Below are 19,610 nucleotides of genomic sequence, written 5' to 3'. Positions count from 1 at the left end.
GGGTTGCACCCTCAGCAAGTTCACAGATGACACTAAACTGGGAGGAGAGGTAAATATGCTGGAGGGTAGGGATAGGGTCCAGAGTAACCTAGACAAATTGGAGGATCGGGCCAAAAGAAATCTGATGAGGTTCAACAAGGACAAGTGCAGAGTTCTGCACTTAGGAAGGAAGTTTTGTTTTTTAATCTGTTTAGTGCCTGTTAAGTTTACAAAGGCTCCTTTTCATGATTCGGGTCAAATAAACAGTGCTCTCACCAAGGCAGTGAGGGGAGATGGAACACTGGCCAGTGCCTCTTCTCTTGTAATCCTGCAAGGGCAGGGCAAGATTCCACAGTTCTGGGCTGTTACGATGACCTTTGGAATGCACTTTGCCACTGAGCTCTAATGGCCTGCTCCTGCTCTCATTGAAATCAATGGGACACTTTCCGTCCTGTGTGCAAGCAAGTATTGGGAGTAGGGTGGGGCTGCACTGAAGTAAATGTGTTACACTTTTATAGATGTATTAAAGATCAATGTTGAGCATGCTCCCTGCAGCTCACGTCAAGGTAATATGGCTTCCTGGCTTTTTCCTGCATAATAAATGAAACATTGCCCTGGTAAAGTCACTGCAATTGCAAGGTCTTATATCAGCCCTGAATTTAGCCCATTGCCTCCAACCATCGCCACTCATGGGGTACAAATCCTTCCTTACCTCTCAGTGTAGCTCAGACATTATGTGTCTTAAATTTGTTCCTTTTTTAATTTAAAACCATGACTGCTAGATGTGCAACCATGTACACAATGCAAGGCAGTACCACGAATGCTATAATATACTCCAGTGGGTCCAGATGGTTACTTGTTTCCAAAACATATGCACAAGTGCATTTGATGTCACTGTTTGTAGCTAAAGCCCAGAAAATTGTGCTTTCTGCAGGATAACAAGGTACCTTTTCAAAGAGTGTGGATTTAGCTGCATGACCTCAGTTAACATCAGGAGTCACATCGCTAAATTCCAATGTGCTTTAAAACTTTACTCCAAGACCTTCTTGAGAATTAGAAGCAAAATGGAAAGCTGCTTAGCCTGAGGTGTCTGTAAGCCATTTTCTTACAAGCATTTTTTTTTGCTTGAGTTTTAGTGAATTCAAGCTGCAGCAGGAGTGTTTGTATCTTCTTAATTTACAATTCTAATAGATTTTTAGTATTGCAAGAAAAAGCCTTCTGCCAGGGGATGCATACCTGAACCAACCATGAAAATTTTTGGTGATGTCTTAATTTTTCCAATTTCAGAGTCTAAACATAATAAAACTGTCACACACTGTAGTGGAGTAAAAAAAAAAAAAGTATCATAATTCCTCCAGGGTGTGCTTACATGTTATTTGAAGAGATGAAATTTTGGAGGCCATCTTGAGGAACCTTAGTGCTTGGAGAAATGTCTCTCCTGTGGGTAATTTAATATGCTTCTAATGTCATGCATTAAAGTAATAGGGCCAAATCCTCACCTGGAGATCTATGGTAGCTTCAACAAATCCAAGCTAGTGACCTATTGACCACCTTCACCCTGTGCCTGGCCTGTCATGAGATATAGCATTTGATCTTTTGGGACTGACATTTTTATTCAAGGTGGTGTGTGACAGGTTCTCTGTCACGCCCCTCTTCCAGAGCCCGCTGGCTGTCCCAATGAAGTGCAGAGTGGCTTTCAGTTATGCAGCGCCCTTGGCTTTATTTACACACTCAGTTCTCCCACCACCAGTGTTGAGCTATATGTAAGGCTTAGAGAGTTAGTTCCCTCTTTTCCTGCAATCAGTTCATAGCTAGGAGTCTGACCTTTCCCTGGCTGCCCTTTCCTTCTGGCTCCTAGTCCTTATAACTGCTGGCTTGTCAGGCCCGCAGGTGGAGCCAATCTCCAGGCCAGGCATCAGGTCTTTTTCAACAGCCCCAATCTATTTCCCTTCATTGGAGCTGGCTGAGCAGGGGCAAGTAGCTGTTTTTGCACCAGCAACCTGCTACATGGTGTATATCATGGAAAAAGTTTAACTGAACCTTTAAAATATCAATTTGGCAGATGCATTCAGTACTGGGCAAGAGTCTATTAGAGGCTCTTCTTAAGGATAGAATGGATTCTTATACTATAGTTAGGAATTCAATCTAAGTACTTATTGATTTCTCACTCATCAGGTAAGTTCAAGCATTGCTTATCAGAGTTTTCACGTACGGTCACATAGCCCTGATGAATAATTCAAGTTTTAAATGGGCTCCCTCTCCTTTGCAGCATTGCTGAATACATTATTTCTTTTCTGCATCGCAGGAAGAATGCCAGAACTATATCCGTGTGCTTCTCGTTGGCAGTGACCGGCTCTTCACCTGTGGAACCAATGCTTTCACTCCTATTTGCACCAATCGGACGGTATGAATAAACAAATTGATCCCACATGTTCACAGAAATGATGACAATTGGCACTGTGAAACAAAACAGCAACTATGGGGCTGTGCAGATTGGTAATGAGATATTTCACTTCTAGACTATTAGCTCAAATACAGCCCTAGATAGTAAATGAAAATAATCATCTATCTGATCAATTGCCTATCTGAGATGTTGAGATTTCCACGATGAACAAGCTTCCACATCACAAAAATAACCACCTTATTTGACTTTATTTACTCCTCTTGTTGGGAGAAAGAGATTGAATCAGCTTTCAAGGCTAAACCAGCCTCTTACAGAGATTTCTTATAGAGAAACCTTTCAAGCTAGGGATGAGGCATGTTGGTGTAGGGAAGTTTGCACTGCTGCTGCCTGTGCTGTGAATAATCAGAGTATTTCACTCTATAGGGTTGTCAATCTAAAAACTTTCAATATAAGCAATAAATGCGCAGACATTCAAAATTACAAGGAATGAGACAGCTGTAAGTGCAAATCAAACAAAGATTGGCCAATTAAAAAACTAGACTTGAGGGCCTTGGCCTAAAATCTAAATACATTTTATTAGCTTTTTTCATATACTTTTAAAACTTGTCAGAACAATTTCAAATACATGCATCATGTCTTTAAAAATAAAATTAATTTTTAAAAGGCGTCGTAACTGCCGTGTTTGCAGAAGATCAAAAGGACTTAGTAATTTTTTTTCAGCAAGAAAATACTGAGCAAATGTCATTTTTTTGTATTCCAGAGCACGTTCACAAACATGACTGTAATGTGTACTGAACTTTTCCAAATTCATCTTCTGGTTTTGGGAACAAACAAACATATGGTATTTTTCTTCACTGATGGTGTGGTTTGACTCATTTTGTCATGCTTATGTGATTTTTGTTGTCTTTTCCAGTTAAGCAACCTGACAGAGATACATGATCAGATCAGTGGCATGGCTCGGTGTCCGTACAGTCCTCAACACAATTCCACAGCTCTTCTTACTTCCAGTGGGGAGTTATATGCTGCTACGGCCATGGATTTCCCAGGAAGGGATCCTGCCATTTACCGCAGTCTGGGGGCTCTTCCTCCTCTCCGCACTGCACAGTACAACTCTAAGTGGCTCAATGGTAAGTATTGACACACCTCAGTACTTTTGATTTTGTTATACCCCATTTTCCCCTTAGCTACATTCTTCAAAGCCTATCCCTTGAGTATGCATGGTTTTGAAATGCTTTTTACTTTAAAAATTGTTTCAAAGCTTTCCAGCCTTTGGAATGTGACACAAAGCAAAGTCCACACATAATGCAGCTAATTGTACCTTGATGCAGGACTTTGTGGGTCATAATTTTAAAAGTCAACCTGCCTCCCATTTATGCACATACAACAGTGTGTACAATATTGTTACTTACCTGCATATGCAATCAATAGAAAATACATGCACAAACAAACACAAATGATTATTCTTTCGTTCTAGCAAAACACTTAGGCAGAGAATGGCCACTCACACATCCCCAGAATATCAGACATTCCAGTACTTCTGGGAATGGCATGGCCTGCCCTCACCTGTGTGATTCCATCCCCACCAGTGTGAGGTCACTCCAAATGGGAGCTGCCCTTTCGATGAATGCACTGGCAGGGGCAGGGCAATGCGCTTTTCAAAATGGCACCTCCTCTTCTGGAGCTGGACAAAATCATGTCCGATTTTGTCTCAGTACTTCATAGGAGACAAACCTTAGAAAAGCGGAACTGTGCAGCATAAAACCAGACAAATGGCCTGCCTACTTAGGCACATGATTAACTTTAAGCATGTGAGTTTCATTAGCTTCAAGGCCTTTATGTGCGAGATGTATAAGAGAAAATATAAATGCTGTATTTTGACATTTCAGCCCCAAAGGGACATTGTGCATCAGAGTAGAAATAATGCTTACTTGAAAGAGTTCTTTTAATTAACTGATCCTTGTAAAACTGAACAAATGATATAAATGGGAGAATGCTTTGTTTAACTATTCACTTTTGATTCACTTTTCATACTTTGCATGCTTTAAGTCATGATGTATGAGTTCTGGGTGCTTATCCAAACCACTTTGGTCTGGAAATCTTGATGTATGGTCATGATGTATGAGCACTGGATGTATGATACTCTCAGTATACCAGGTAAATGAGGCAGTAGCAAAGTATGCATGTTTTCTGTAATAAATTTATATGAAACTTACTTGATGAAAATATTTATGAAAAGTATTGTTACTGCTGCTGAGCCTCTGTTAGCCACTTTTAAAATCTCTATATTGATGCTTTTTACAAAGATTAGTTCTGAAAATAACTGAAGCTTTGGTCTGCCATTGAGCATATTTGCCTGAAAAAATATATTTCAATAAATATTTGTTTTGGTTATTAAATGCTTAAATGTTTTTCCATTGCTCTGTGTGATTCTTAAAAATGTATCTGTTAAATTATCATATAAACATCTATAATGAACTGACCAAAGACTCATACAATTTTACTCTTGTAGCAAGTATTACACAGATAGAATCAGGGAAGGGTGAAAATGCCTAAGAACTATTTTTCTGTGCTTATTCAGATGTGAAACAGCCAAGCAGACCTTATTTGAACCATTAAACATTTCTCATGCATAGACCTGGCAAACTTCCCATTGACTTCAGTAGGAGTGTGAGCAGTCCCATAATCTGAATGCCAAATTTGACTGCAGAGTGAATGTTTACAGCAGTTACAAATACATGAAAATAGATGGAGAGCAGGACTGTTAAGTCTAGGCACTTTCTGACAGCACTATATTTCTGTGTATGTGTTTAATATTTAAATTATTGTGAGATGAAACATAAATATAGCAGCAGTTTGCAGAAATGTAGAAACTTGATCATAAACAATATATGCTTGTCTGTACTGGGAGACACAGAGATAAACTGTGTAGGGTTTCTCAGGTGTGCTTACATAGGAAAGCTGAGTCTCCCAACTGTAGTAGCCTGTCTTGATGTTCTTCTGTTAAATAATTGGAAAAGCAGAAGCAAAAAGTAAACAATTGAAATAAATTGAATTCTTCTGACTCTCTTGGTAGAGCTTTGTCTTGACAGGCAAAAAGGGTGTATTTTTTCAGTTATGTTTGCTTAACTGAGTTAGCGTAACAGGATTGATGGAAAATCCCATTAAGCTGCAGACTAACTAAGGCTTGGCTACACTTGAGAGTTACAGCGTTGTTGGTGGCTTTACAGCGCTGTAACTCACTCCCCATCCACACTGGCAAGGCACATACAGCACTGTATCTCCGTGGCTACAGCGCTGCTTGTACTCCACCTCCAAGAGAGGAATAAAGACTATAGCGCTGCTGCTGCAGTGCTGTGGTGCCAGTGTAATAATCTTAGTACGCTATGACTGACCTCTGGAAGCTTCCCATAATCCTTTTAAGTGAAGATAACTCTCTTTGTTTTGTTGTAATGCCTCTCTTTGTTTTGTTGTGAACTCCGGAGCTGGTTATCAAAAAAACAAACAGAGCTACTGTTTGCTGTGAACAAGCAGAGGCAGGAGGGCTCCCTTTGGAATACCCACAGCTAGTGTTTGCTTGAAGCGGGGGCAGGACGGGGCTTGAGGAGAGAAGCAGCGCGGCGGGCAGCTGCTTATCTGGTCTGTGAGGCTAAAAAACAGCCACTGTTTGCTTTCAGTGAGTGAGAGAGGGGGAAGGGAGGGGATCGGAACTCGCAAGGCAGCTGCTGACAGAGTGTCGGCTCCAAAAATCCACTCTGTCTCTCTCCCTCACACTCCCTGTCACACGCTACCCCACCCCCCCTTTTGAAAAACACATTGCAGCCACTTGAATGCTGGGATAGCTGCCCATAATGCACCGCTCCCAATGCCACTGCATATGCTGCAAATGTGGCCATGACAGTGCACTGTCAGCTGTCAGTGGGGACAGACTGCAGCACTTTCCCTACTCAGCTGTATGAAGACAGCTTTAACTACGAGCGCTGTACAGCTGCAAGTGTAGCCAGACCCTTATATGAAGCTGTCCATAGCTTAAGGAGGAAGACTAGATTACAATATGGCCAAATACTACAGCTAATAAATTCACTTTCCTAGGAAGTTTTTCTTTGTCACAAATGATAATCAGCTGATAAGAACTTCCTGCTGGGAGAAGCAGTTAAATGGTAGCTTTCACTGAGGCACAACACAATCTATTTATTTATTTTAAACAAAAGTTGCAGGTGTTTCTAAAAATATCCCCTGTAATGTAGTATATTTGCACATATCTATGAAACCCTCCTTGGGGCTTGTCTATGCTAGGAAGATGCATCTTGTTATAACTGTGTCAAGTAACACAACACTGACCACAATACTGCAATCAGGTGCACTTGTTTAATTCTTGGAATGTGTGTTTTCCCATGGGACTATTCTCAAGTGTAAAGTTAAGCACATGCATAAGTTTTACAGTTTCAGGAACCTAAGGTTAACCATGACCAGCTGACATGATTTTAAATATGACAGTGCTTGTATAAAATGAGTGCTAAGTTGTGTTGAACATTGTGTATTACCATGTGTGTTAGCACATATAGCTCAATGAAGACAAGCCTTTAGAGAGAGCCTGGGAAAATTAATGAGCTTTGCAATAGACTCTGAATGTCAGCAGGTTTCAGAATATAAAGTATGAAAGATATGCATGGTCTGATTCTGATCTCATTTTACAGCAGTAGAAATAAAGACAACTGCATTCACATTCATAACTATAGCAGTGCAAAATTGGCATGAGAGGAGAGACAGGCCCTCTGTGTGTGAAATACTCTTATTTACTCAATATTTATCTGCATACCTAAGGTGTTAAAACTAGTCACTTAACTAGGACTCCCCTGTGGCAAAAAAAATATCCTTATTACCTGGTTTTTATGTTAACCGTATACATTCTATATTGTATCCAAAGGACAAAATAAAATCTGTTCCCTAAAATTATACCAGTTAATCAGATTGACTTTGGTAACATTTTCTGTACTAACTAGCTTCAACTGTACCTATTAACTCTCTATTGAGGCCCTCACTTCAACATCAAAGCTTTTATCTGTTTGGATTTAAGTCTTATCATCAGAACATAGATTTTAGCTTTAAGAAAAAATGTAAGAATTGTAATTAGAGTTTGTTGAAAGCAAATCTAATAAAAAGTTGGAAGCAAAGTTTTACCTAGCTGAAGCAGAGAGGGAGGTGGGAGCACCTTAGGGAGCATCAAGTTGCAAGGTACTGGAAAATTAATCTGTTGTTATGTCTCTCTGCCTGCCCACACGTAACTCGGCCAGTAAATCACACTAGCTTTGCAGTACTGGAACACAGTGGAGACTTTCAGTTCCTATAATGAGAGAGTGTAATGTATAGACGGCAAGAAAACTATGGCAGTTTGACTAATTGGAATGGAGGCTTCCTATCAAATAAATGCAACACTTGTATATAGTTACTGCACTTTTATGGTGTGTGCATGCATGTTCACATGTGTGTGAACTAGCAGCATTGCAGTAGAAGAAGATTTCTTTGGTGCCTGACAGTTCAGTCACGGAAAACATTCTTTTATCTAACATGGTGGATTTACTGCTCAGCAGATCATGATGGCTGTTTGCTGTGAGATCTTGCCAATATCCTAAAATTCAGTTGGCTGTGCTGTTTGTTTATTGCAAGATAACTGTAAAGGGGTGGACCTCATTCCTTTTTGGTGGTTAGTGGGCTTCTTTCTGAACAAATTCAGGAGTTTGGAAAGCCTCCAGTCAGGCTGAAGAGAGCTACCTGCATTGGCATGTCACATATTTGAGCAGCATACCTTTACCACTCCCTCTTACTTACTGTGGAGGTTCTTGACATTGGAAGATCTGTAGTTACACCATGGAATAAATCCTTATCCTAATTTTCAATTTCAAAGGGCCCACTCTCAATGGGGCTGCTGAAAGTAGAGTGGGAAGGCAAAATATAGCTTTTCCTATGTTGAGGATGTGGCAGACTGGATCTTATATTCTATGATGAAGTTACATCTATTGGAATTCCAAATACCAAGAAAGGGAAAAAGTATAAGGAGAATGTCCATCTCCATATCTGTATTCCCATTCATTAGAGTATTGCTACAGATGTGTATATTTGTTACCAGTCTCCTTGCACAGGAGATTTAATGCGTTTCAAAATAACCCAGCTAGAGGGAACACCCAGGTATGCAAAAGTGTAGGAGACAATTTCCTGGTGCAAGTGCTGGAGGAACCAACTAGGGGCAGGGCTCTTCTTGACCTGCTGGTCACAAACAGGGAAGAATTAGTAGCGGAAGCAAAAGTGGATGGGAACCTGGGAGGCAGTGACCATGAGATGGTCGAGTTCAGGATCCTGACACAAGGAAGAAAGGAAAGCAGCATAATACGGACCCTGGACTTCAGAAAAGCAGACTTTGACTCCCTCAGGGAACTGATGGGCAGGATCCCCTGGGAGAATAACATGAAGGGGAAAGGAGTTCAGGAGAGCTGACTGTATTTTAAAGAATCTTTATTGAGGTTGCAGGAACAAACTATCCTAATGTGTTGAAAGAATAGTAAATATGGCAGGCGACCAGCTTAGCTTTACAGTGACATCCTTGCTGATCTTAAATGCAAAAAAGAAGCTTACAAGAAGTGGAAGATTGGACAAATAACCAGGGAGGAGTATAAACATATTGCTCAGGCATGGAGGAGTGAAATGAGGAAGTAATAAGAAGGGTTTCTTCAAGTATGTTAGCAACAAGAAGAAGGTCAAGGAAAGTGTGGGCCCCTTACTGAATGAGGGAGGCAACCTAGTGACCGAGGATGTGGAAAAAGCTAATGTACTTAATGCTTTTTTTGCCTCTGTCTTCACGAACAAGGTCAGCTCCTAGACTGCTGCACTGGACAGCAGAGCATGGGGAGGAGGTGACCAGCCCTCTGTGGAGAAAGAAATGGTTCAGGACTATTTAGAAAAGCTGGATGAGCACAAGTCCATGGGGCCAGATACACTGCATCCAAGGGTGCTAAAGGAGTTGGCAGATGTGATTGCAGAGCCATTGCCAATTATCTTTGAAAACTCATGGGAGTGGTCTCAGATGACTGGAAAAAGGCTAATGTAGTGCCCATCTTTAAAAAAGGGAAGAAGGAGAATCCAGAGAACTACAGGCCAGTCAACCTGACCTCAGTCCCTGGAAAAATCATGGAGCAGGTCCTGAAGGAATCAATTCTGAAGCACTTAAAGGAGAGGAAAGTGATCAGGAACAGTCAGCATGGATTCACCAAGGGCAAGTCATGCCTGACTAACTTAATTGCCTTCTATGAGGAGATAACTGGCTCTGTGGATGAGGGGAAAGCAATGTACGTGTTATTCCTTGACTTTAACAAAGCTTTTGATACAGTGTCCCACAGCATTCTTGCCAGAAAGTTAAAGAAATGTGGGCTGGATGAATGGACTATAGGGTGGATAGGAAGCTGGCTAGATCAATGGGTAATGATCAATGGCTCCATGTCTAGTTGGCAGCTGATATCAAGCAGAGTGCCCCAAGAGTCGGTCCTGGGGCCGGTTTTGTTCAATGTCTTCATTAATGATCTGGAGGATGGTATGGATTGCACCCTCAGCAAGTTTGCAGATGATGCTAAATTGGGAAGAGTGGTAGATACGCTGGAGGATAGGGATAGGATACAGAGGGACCTAGACAAATTAGAGGATTGTGCCAAAAGAAATGTGATGAGGATCAACAAGGACAAGTGCAGAGTCCTGCACTTAGGACGGAAGAATCCCATACACTGCTACAGACTGGGGACCAAGTGGCTAGGCAGAAGTTCTGCAGAAAAGGACCTAGGGGTTACAGTGGACGAGAAGCTGGCGATGAGTCAACAGCGTGCCCTTGTTGCCAAGAAGGCTAATGACATCGGGGGCTGTATAAGTAGGGGCATTGCCAGCAGATCGAGGGATATGATCGTTCCCCTCTATTTGACATTGGTGAGGCCTCATCTGGAGTACTGTTTCCAGCATTACAAGAAGGATGTGGAAAAATTGGAGAGAGTCCAGCGGAGGGCAACAGAAATGATGAGGGGGCTGGAGCACATGACTTATGAGGAGAGGCTGAGGGAACTGGGATTGTTTAGTCTGCAAAAGAGAAGAATGAAGGGAGATTTGATAGCTGCTTTCAACTACGTGAAAGGGGGTTCTAAAGAGGTTGGATCCAGACTGTTCTCAGTGGTACCTGATGACAGAACAAGGAGTAATGGTCTCAAGTTGCAGTGGGGAAGGTTTAGGTTGGATATTAGGAAACACTATTTCACTAGGAGGGTGGTGAAGCACTGGAATGGGTTACCTAGGGAGGTGGTGGAATCTCCTTCCTTAGAGGATTTTAAGGTCAGTGTGACTGGGTGGACTGGCCCCGCATTGGGACTGAGAGGGTTAACCCTTCCCTGCTGGTAGAAGAAGCTACGCCTCTGAGGCTCTCTGGGCATGCTCCAACAGGGAGTCAAGTATAAAAGCCTGCAGAGCTGCTCAGTCAGGGCTGGTGGCTGAGGAAGGAGGATGCCCAGCAGAGGCTCCAGCCCAGGAGCAGTTGCGACTCTTACTGGAGAGAGATGAGGAGCCAGGGACCGAGACTGGAGGCCGGCAGCTGTTGGAACCTCAGGAAGCACGGGGTGCTGAAGAACCTGGAGACCCTGATGCCACAGGGACTGCTATGTTTGGAGAACTGGTAGGAAGTGACCCAGAGAAGGGAAGGGAGTAGTATATCCCAGCACTCTGAGGGCAGCACGTTGTGGTAGGATTCCCCGCTGACCCGTAGCAGATCACTGTCAGGGCCCTGGGTTGGAGCCCGATAAAGGTAGGTCTGCCCGGGCTCCCCTATCGAGCATCTTCAATCCTCCACCCCCTTTTTGGTGACAACATAGTTCACCAACCCCTCTTTTACCTCAAGAAGATAGATGAACTCCAGCCGCTGGGCCGCACTATCCTATGAGGAGAAGATAGTTTAGAGAGACTCCGGCCATTGGGCCACGCTGCTTTAGGAGAGCACTATAGGGACCCTGTTTGCTAGGCCATGCTATCCCACCAGGGGAACAGAGTTTAGAGAGATTCTGGCCATTGGTCCACGCTGCTTTAGGAGCACACTATAGGGACTCTGGCTTCTCGGCTGCGCTATCCCACCAGGGGAAGAGATTTAGAGGGACTCTGGCCATTGGGCTATACAGCCCAGAGTACCGGGGAGGTAGTAGAATCTACGTAGACGCAGGGAGGCGGGGATAACCTCGCCCCCCCTTGAATCGAAGGGGTTGGTGAGGTACAAAGCCTGCCACAAGTGGTGGAGAATGTGGGCAATGACCAATGCCTGCTAGAAGGACCCACATGTACAAGATGGAGATTGACAAGCTCCTAAAATGGCTATTGGAAGACAAGCAGCAAAAGGTGTACAACAGTAACAACAGCAGATGCAGCTGTTACAGCAACTGGCTGCACAGCAGCAACAGCAGGCGGCAAAGCAACAGGAATCCCAGCAACAGCTGTTTCGGGAGTTAGCCACCCAGCAGCAAGTAAGTCAAGATTGACTCTTTCAATAGGTGGTGACCTTGTTGAAGACGGCAGCCAGTCCTCCCCCCAACCAAGCTGGAGGAGGGCCAGGGGAGGGCCAGGAGGACTACTGGTGCGGCTGATGAAGATGGGGCCTGGGGATGACCCCAAGGCCTTCTTAGTAACTTTTGAGTGTGTAGCTACGGCTGCTCAGTGGGCTCTCAAACATTGGACCACTATTCTCGCCCCATATTTAATGGGCCCCGCGCAGGCCGCTTATCGCAATCTTGACCCACAGGAGGCACTGCAATATTAGAAGGTTAAGGCTGTGTCGAGAGAAATATCCACCAGGAGCCAGGCCCTGGGCAGTAGCCCAGAAGATCCACGACCTCTGTTGGAGGTGGCTAGAGCCGGATCACCATACTAGTTGCCAGGTGGCCAAAGCTGTGGCATTGGAGCAGTTCCTCCGGATCCTGCCTACCAGGGGAAGGAGTGGGTGCAGCGACACCAGCCGAAGATCCTCGCAGAGGCTACGTCCCTCACTGAAGACTACATGGCGGCGGAGCTGGAAGAGCGAGTGGGTCTTAAGACAAGGACTTCAGGAGGGGGAGACTGTCCCCCAGAAGGGATGGTGCATAAGACTGGTGGGGGAGGTCCCCGTTTGCCCTCCTGACAGTCGGGTTCGCCAACAAACCCCAAGGCCTGGGGCCCCTTGGGGGCTCACCTCCCGGGACCAAGAGGACCTGTCTGGGAAATTAAGCCTACCGCAAGGCACCCTACCCACGGAGGGGAACCGGGACTGATGCTACCAGTGCGGACAAAGGGGGCACTTCAGAAGAGAGTGCCCCTACATGGACTGTAATTATGGACAGGTCTTGACGGCAGACCGATGAGCCCAGAAGGACAGGCCGGCGAAGGGAACACCAACCTTAGCACTGGTGGACTTGGGGTGCAGCCAAGCCTTTGAATCGAAAGAGTTGACAAGGTACAAAACCCACCATGGTCAAGCTTGACAAAGCCCTGGTTGGGATGATTTAGTTGGGGATTGGTCGTGCTTTGAGCAGAGGGTTGGACTAGATGACCTCCTGAGGTCCCTTCCAACCATGAGATTCTATGATTCTATGAAATTTTCTATCATGTGTCACATAACATCATTATTCACAGTCCTTCTGAGTGAGTGGAAGGAAAAGAAATCTTTTGATTTAATTTAAAGCTACACTTGGTTTAATGACATGGCTGTGTTGAGACTAGGTGACATCAGCAGATGAATGTGTGGCACAATAACTTTTTTTTGATACTGTTATGAAATAAAATAGAAACATGGATATTTTCTTTATCACACATCTAACCTAAGTTATAGACACTTTGTTTAATTTAAAATTGTCAGGGTTCCTTCCCTCTCTGAATTGTGGGGACCCTCATGAAAGACCCCCTAACTTTACTTTTACCAGCTTAGGTTAAAAAATTCCCCACGGCACAAATTCCTTCCTTGCCTTAATATCGCTGCCACCACCAAGTGATTTAAACAAACATTTAAGGAGGGTCACTTGGAGCCCTACCTTTCCCAAATATCCCCCCAAGCCCCTACACCCCTTTCCTGGGGAAGCTTGAGAATAATATCCTCACCAATTGGTACAGGTGAATACAGACCCAAACCCTTGGATCTTAAGAACAATGGAAAATCAATCGGGTTCTTAAAAGAAGAATTTTAATTAAAGAAAGGGTAAAAGAATTGCCTCTGTAAAATCAGGATGATAAGTACTTTACAGAATAACAAAAGACTCAAGAACACAGAGGATTTCGTCTCTAGCCAAAACCTTAAAGTTACAAAAACAGGGATAAACCTCCCTCTTAGCACAGGGAAAATTCACAAGCTAAAACAAAAGGTAATTAACGCATTTCTTTTCTGCTATTACTTACTATTTCTGCAAGACTAGATGCTTAGTTCAGATATACTTAAGAAGATGGAATTTCCCTGCCTGGTTTCTTGGCTGGCTCTGAGAGACACAGACCAAAACCTTCCCCCCAGAGATTTGAAAGTATCTTCTCCCTTTATCAGTCCTTTTGGTCAGGTGTCACTCAGGTTATCTGAGCTTCTTAATCCTTTACAGGTAAAAGAGGAATTAGCCCTTTACAGGGTAAATAAGAATTTTATGCTACCTATAGCTGTATGTTTATGACAAATATAAACACCCACAAAATGTTTTTTAAAATATCCAGTCATTCAGTTCTTCATTTGGTAGGCTTCCTCTTCAAAACATAATGTTGGTAATAACCTTGGTACTCATGCCTTTAAGGGAGCTTGTAGACTGGTAGAGAACTTTACAAAAACACATAATGACTAATAAGTGTCCTTTATATTTCTTTACTGCTTTGTGAAAACACTTTAAGAAATTCAGCAAATAGTATAATATAATAACTTGTAAACCTTGTGGTTTCCAGACCCAGGTCAGTTGTTCATAGTATCTCTTCAATCATTGTCTCAGCAGCAGTGGGAATTACACTCCTAGCTCAAAGTGAAGACAATACTACCAGTCTTTCCTTTAGAAAAAAGCAATGTAATAAAGAGTATGTTGCTAATCTGCATCTGGTGTGCTTGTTAAATATAACACAAAGCCTCATCACATTCAAGGCTTGCCTTGAAACTGATCCACAGGGAATGTCTACACTTACTGGTAGATCAGCACTGCTGCAATTGATACAGCAAGTGTTGATTTAGTGGATCTGGTGAAGATATGCTAAGTCATTGGGAGAGCACTCTCCCATCAATATGTGTACTCCAGCTCCCTAAGAACCATAAGAGAAGTCGATGGGAGATGCTGTCTTGTAGACACAGTGCAGTGAAGCCACCATGGTAAGTGGATCTAACTATGTCGACTACAGTTACATTATTCACGTAACTGAAGTTGCATAAGTTAGATCGATTTACCGCGGTACTGTAGACCATCCCACAAGGTGCAATAGATGTAGAACTTATGCAAAGGAGCTGATTATAGTTACCCTCCACAGACTGCACTGGGTTCCAATATGACAAAGGATTTCAGGCAGAATTTTCATATTAATATATAAACTCCATTATCTAGGCCCTACGTACTGTGATAGACCCAGGCCAGCTGGGAATAGCAGAGTAGTTGAAGGGAGATATACTGGCCACTGGATAAGCAGTTTTCTGTTCCCTGAGTGACCAGAGCAGGGGCTGCTCCAGGCTAATGAGAACACCTGACTCCAGTTAACCTGTTAAGAGTCAGGTGAGGCTGTTAAGCACCTGACTCTAAATAAGGCCCCTCTGATGCTATAAAAGGGCTCACTCCAGTCAGGCCAAAGGAAGCGAGGGAGCCAGAGGAGAAGAAGTGCGTGTGAGGAACTGGGAGCAAGAGATGTCCAAGAAGCTGAGAGTGAGTAGGTATACTGCTAGAGGACTGAGGAGTACAAGCGTTATTAGACATTAGGAGGAAGGTCCGGTGGTGAGGACAAAGAAGGTGTTGGGAGGAGGCCATGGGGAAGTAGTCCAGGGAGTTCTAGCTGTTGCACAACTGTACCAGGAGGCACTCTAGATGGCTGCAGTCCACAGGGCCCTGAGCTGGAACTCGGAGTAGAGGGCAGGTCCGGGTTCCCCCCAAACCTCCCAACTCCTGATCAAACACAGGAGGAATTAACCTGGACTGTGGCTTCTACCAAAGGGAAGGTTTCTGGGCTGTTTCCTGACCCACAGGGTGAATCTGTGAGATGAGCAAATCCACCAATAAGTGCAGGACCCACCAAGGTAGAGGAGGAACTTTGTCACAGTACCTATGGAATTCCTCTCCTGCCCAGCATCTACAGTCAGTGGGGACATTTCTCTGTCAGTTTTCCTCCCAGATAAGTTCTGCACATATATCTCATTGTCAGACTTTCGTTCATGCTGCAACATCTGCCTGTACATTTGGCAAAGAGAGGGGCAAAAAGGTCAAAGACAAGTCATGTTTTAAATACTTGCTAACTCTCCCTTTCCATGCTATCCTTTTGTGTAACATTGGGAACTGAGCCCTTCTTTTGGTTAACTGGTTCATCTTGCCAACAATTGGTTTCTCCTATGCCAGATTCCTTTGCCTTTTGTGATTATGTATTTGGGTTGCTTGGTTATCTTTGACTAGTTTGAAATCCATTGTACTTGTTTTTATGACACTGAGACATGATAGGTGCCGTTTCAATGTTTTAAATAAGTAAACAAATCTATTCCAAGTGTCTAGCTACATTGTCAGTAGACAGACAAATGACATTAATAAGTGATCTGATATACTGTGCAGCTCCAAAAAGGGACAAACCCATAAAGCACATTGGAGAAACTTCCAGCTGTGAAAAATACAGGAGTGTTTGGCTTGTTCTGTTCTGTTGGCAGCCAAAATATTGTGGCATTTCCATATCACTGTGCACATTTGCTACATTAAACATATACACGTATTTGGTTTGGGAGACTTGTGCAAGACTCTTTTTAAATAGTTCTTTTGAGGTCCTTTTTGGCATATCTAACATGAGAAGCTTCTCTAACTTGAATAAATACCTTCAATGTTTCTAAGTTATTGTTGGTAAAATTCCCCAGTGGTGCACTGGGGAGAGGTGTACAATATATAGTACAGGTCTCAACCGGCTATAATTATTGTTTGGCAGTATTTTCTACATTCTGGAAATAACTTGTATTGCAATTTGGACGTGAGGAGAAAATATGAGCTAAGAGTAAAGAGTAATCCTTTCATTCATTCTGATAAAGATTAATGCATATGGTTATAAAAATTCAAGCTCATCCTTCAGTTTTTAATAAAAAGGACTATATTACCTAAACAAATCTTTTCTTACCAAGAAATAGTATATATAATTCTGGAACACAGTGTTCTTGGGGTTATTGCAATTTTTACTCTTGTTTACAAATCTGAGATCTGAGGACAAATATACAAAACATCCTGCATAACTGCCAGTTGTTGCTGGTTTTGCAAAAAGACTAATTATTTCAATGTGGATATATCATCTTTTTTTCTGTAAGTAAACTGTAGTTTTTACTACTGGCAATGTGCATTTTTTCTTTTAGAATTTGGCAGAAAACTGTAAAAGAAGATGCAAATGGCATTCTACCCGTATTGTAAAACATGCAGGGCTATCAAAAAATCTTCAGTTATTTCTTTGTGCACACCTTATCACTTATAAGATCTCAGCTACAAAAGAGATAAAAGTATAATCACTTGAGCAGTACAGAGCTTATTATACAGAGTTAAGCATTTTTGATTCTGTGCAGTTTAGGGTCAACACACTACTCAGTATATTACAATATTGTAAATTTCCAAGGCTAACTTCTCCTTCTTCTCTGTTATACAGAGTTAAGCATTGTTGATTCCATGCAGTTTAGGGTAAACACACTACTCAGTATATTACAATATTCTGTTTTCAAAAGTTGAAATAAAATATATTTTAAAAATAGAAACTTGTAATCCTACTTCCTATATGGTCCATCACTAGTGCACTTTCAGTGCTGTCCTTTGGGAAAACACAAATAGCAGAGATGAGCTAATGGCTCCAAATCTTGATGTCATTATGTCAGTGGCAAACCTCCTATGACCTGAGTCTGACTGGGATCAGGCTCACCATTTTCTAAACTCTGGGTACTTCTGGACAAAGGTCTTTGTGCATGGTTGGGGAAGTTTGGCTTTGTGATCCCTGATACACCCAATGGGGTTTTTCTATTTGTTTATTTTCAGGAGCACCAAAATTCACCACATGAAGACAAAAGATCACAGTTTTGTGAATATATCCTGTCCATTACTCCACACTTTATTACTTTTGGGATTAATTTACAATACATGCAGTGTTAATTTCATTTTTAGTATTTGCATGACAATAGCACCTAGAGGCTTCAGGTGAGAGCCCCAGTGTGCTAGGCACTGTACAAACTCATAGTGAGAGACAGTGCTTTTCCTGAGGACCTTTCAATCTAACTATACAAGGCGGACAAAGAGCGAGAGGGAAACAGTGGCATAGAGAGGTCAAATGATTTGCCCAAGGTCATACAGAAGGTCAGTAAACCCAAGTATCCTAGCTCCCCGACGTGTATTCTGTTCAATAGGGCATACATCCAACCCTGCTGCTAGAGCTCTGCAGAATGGGAACTTCATTACTCCTATGTGCTGTAAGATTCTTGGAAAAGAAACCACTTTTCTCTTGTGCTTATTAGGCGCACTGGAGTAGGGTTCCATCTGAGTAATTGCATCAACAACCTGGGGGCTGTCATGAATCTAAATAAGTGGACCAATTTATTTATTTATATGCACACAGATGCTGAGCATCCAGCAGTTCCCATTGACTTCAATGGGAGCTGCTAGGTACTAAGCACTTTTGAAAGTCAGGTCACTTATTAAGGTACCGAACTATGGATTTCAGAGCATAGCTTTAGACACTCCATATTTTACAATTTTGTCCTAGTTCTCTGGCAGTTATTTGTGGTCTGATTTTTTTCAAAGGTGCAGTACAGGTTCATCTAGAGTGACCAGATGTCCTGATTTTTTTGGGACAGTCCCAATATTTAATGCTTTTTTTTATATGGTCTCCTATTATCTCCCACCCCCTGTCCCGATTTTTCACACTTGATCTCTGGTCACCTTACTTTCATCACCCACTAGCTTAAATATGAGCTGGGGTTGCTCAGCACTACAGAAAATCAGCCTATTAATGCACTTAGCTCTGTACACTTAGCTCACCATAGCAGATGATTAGCAATGTTTAAACTTCAGAAGTTAACTTTGAGATTAGATTTTAATCATCAAAATTGTAGAATATATAGGGCTGGATGGGACCTCAAGACGTTATCTAGTCCAGCCCTCTGTGCTGATGCAGGACCAAGTGAGCGTACACCATCTCTCACAGGTATTTGTCTAACCTCCAATGATGGGGATCCCACAGCCTCCCTTGGAAGCCTATTCCAGTGCTAACTATCCTAGTAGTTATGAAGTTTTTCCTAATATCTAATCTAAATCTTCCCTGCTGCAGATTAAGCCCACTGCTTCTTGTCCTACCTTCAGTGGGCATGGAGAACAATTGATCTCTGTCCTTTTTAGAACAACCCCTAACATGTTTGAAGACTATCAGGTCCTCCCTCCTCCTCAGTCTTCTTTTCTCAAGACTAACCATGCCCTATTATTTTTTTACCTTTCCTTATAGGTCAGGTTTTCTAAACCTTTTATCATTTTTGTTACTGTCCTTTGGACTCTCTCCACTGTATTCAGATTCTTCCTAAAGTGTAGTGCCTGGAATTAGACATATTCTAGGGTGACCAGACAGCAAATGTGAAAAATCAGGACAGGGGTTGGGGGGTAATAGGAGCTTATATAAGAAAAAGACCCAAAAAATTGGAGTTGTCACTATAAAATCGGGACATCTGGTCACCCTACATACTACTGCAGCTGAGGCCTCACCAGTGCAGTGCAAAGGGAGACAATTGCCTCTCATGTTTTACAACCCAGAATGATATTAGTCTTTTTACCAACTGCATCACATTGTTGACTCATATTCAATTTGTGATCCATTATGTCCCCCGGATCCTTTTCAGCAGTACTACCACCTAGCCAAGTATTCTGCTTTTTGTATGTATTCATGCATTTCATTTTATCCTCCTAAGTATAGTATTTTTTACTTGTCTTTATTAAGTTTCATCTTGTTGATTTCAGATCAATTCTCCAATTTGCCAGTCATTGTAAAT

The 19,610-nt window shown here is 42.5% G+C and overlaps 1 protein-coding gene across 2 annotated transcripts in view; it reads left to right on the top strand.

Moving 5' to 3' along the window:
- The window catches only part of SEMA5A (semaphorin 5A), a 620,036-nt gene that overhangs the window by 336,219 nt on the left and 264,207 nt on the right, over positions 1–19,610 (top strand). For both annotated transcript variants that reach the window (XM_030551691.1, XM_030551692.1), the window contains exons 6-7: positions 2,285–2,383; positions 3,297–3,510. In XM_030551691.1, the coding sequence (XP_030407551.1) occupies positions 2,285–2,383; positions 3,297–3,510 (313 nt within the window). The remainder of the gene's footprint in view (positions 1–2,284; positions 2,384–3,296; positions 3,511–19,610) is intronic.

The sequence above is a fragment of the Gopherus evgoodei genome, chromosome 2 (assembly GCF_007399415.2).
Source record: "Gopherus evgoodei ecotype Sinaloan lineage chromosome 2, rGopEvg1_v1.p, whole genome shotgun sequence".
NCBI lineage: Eukaryota > Metazoa > Chordata > Testudines > Testudinidae > Gopherus > Gopherus evgoodei.
This window is presented reverse-complemented; position numbering and strand designations above follow the sequence as displayed.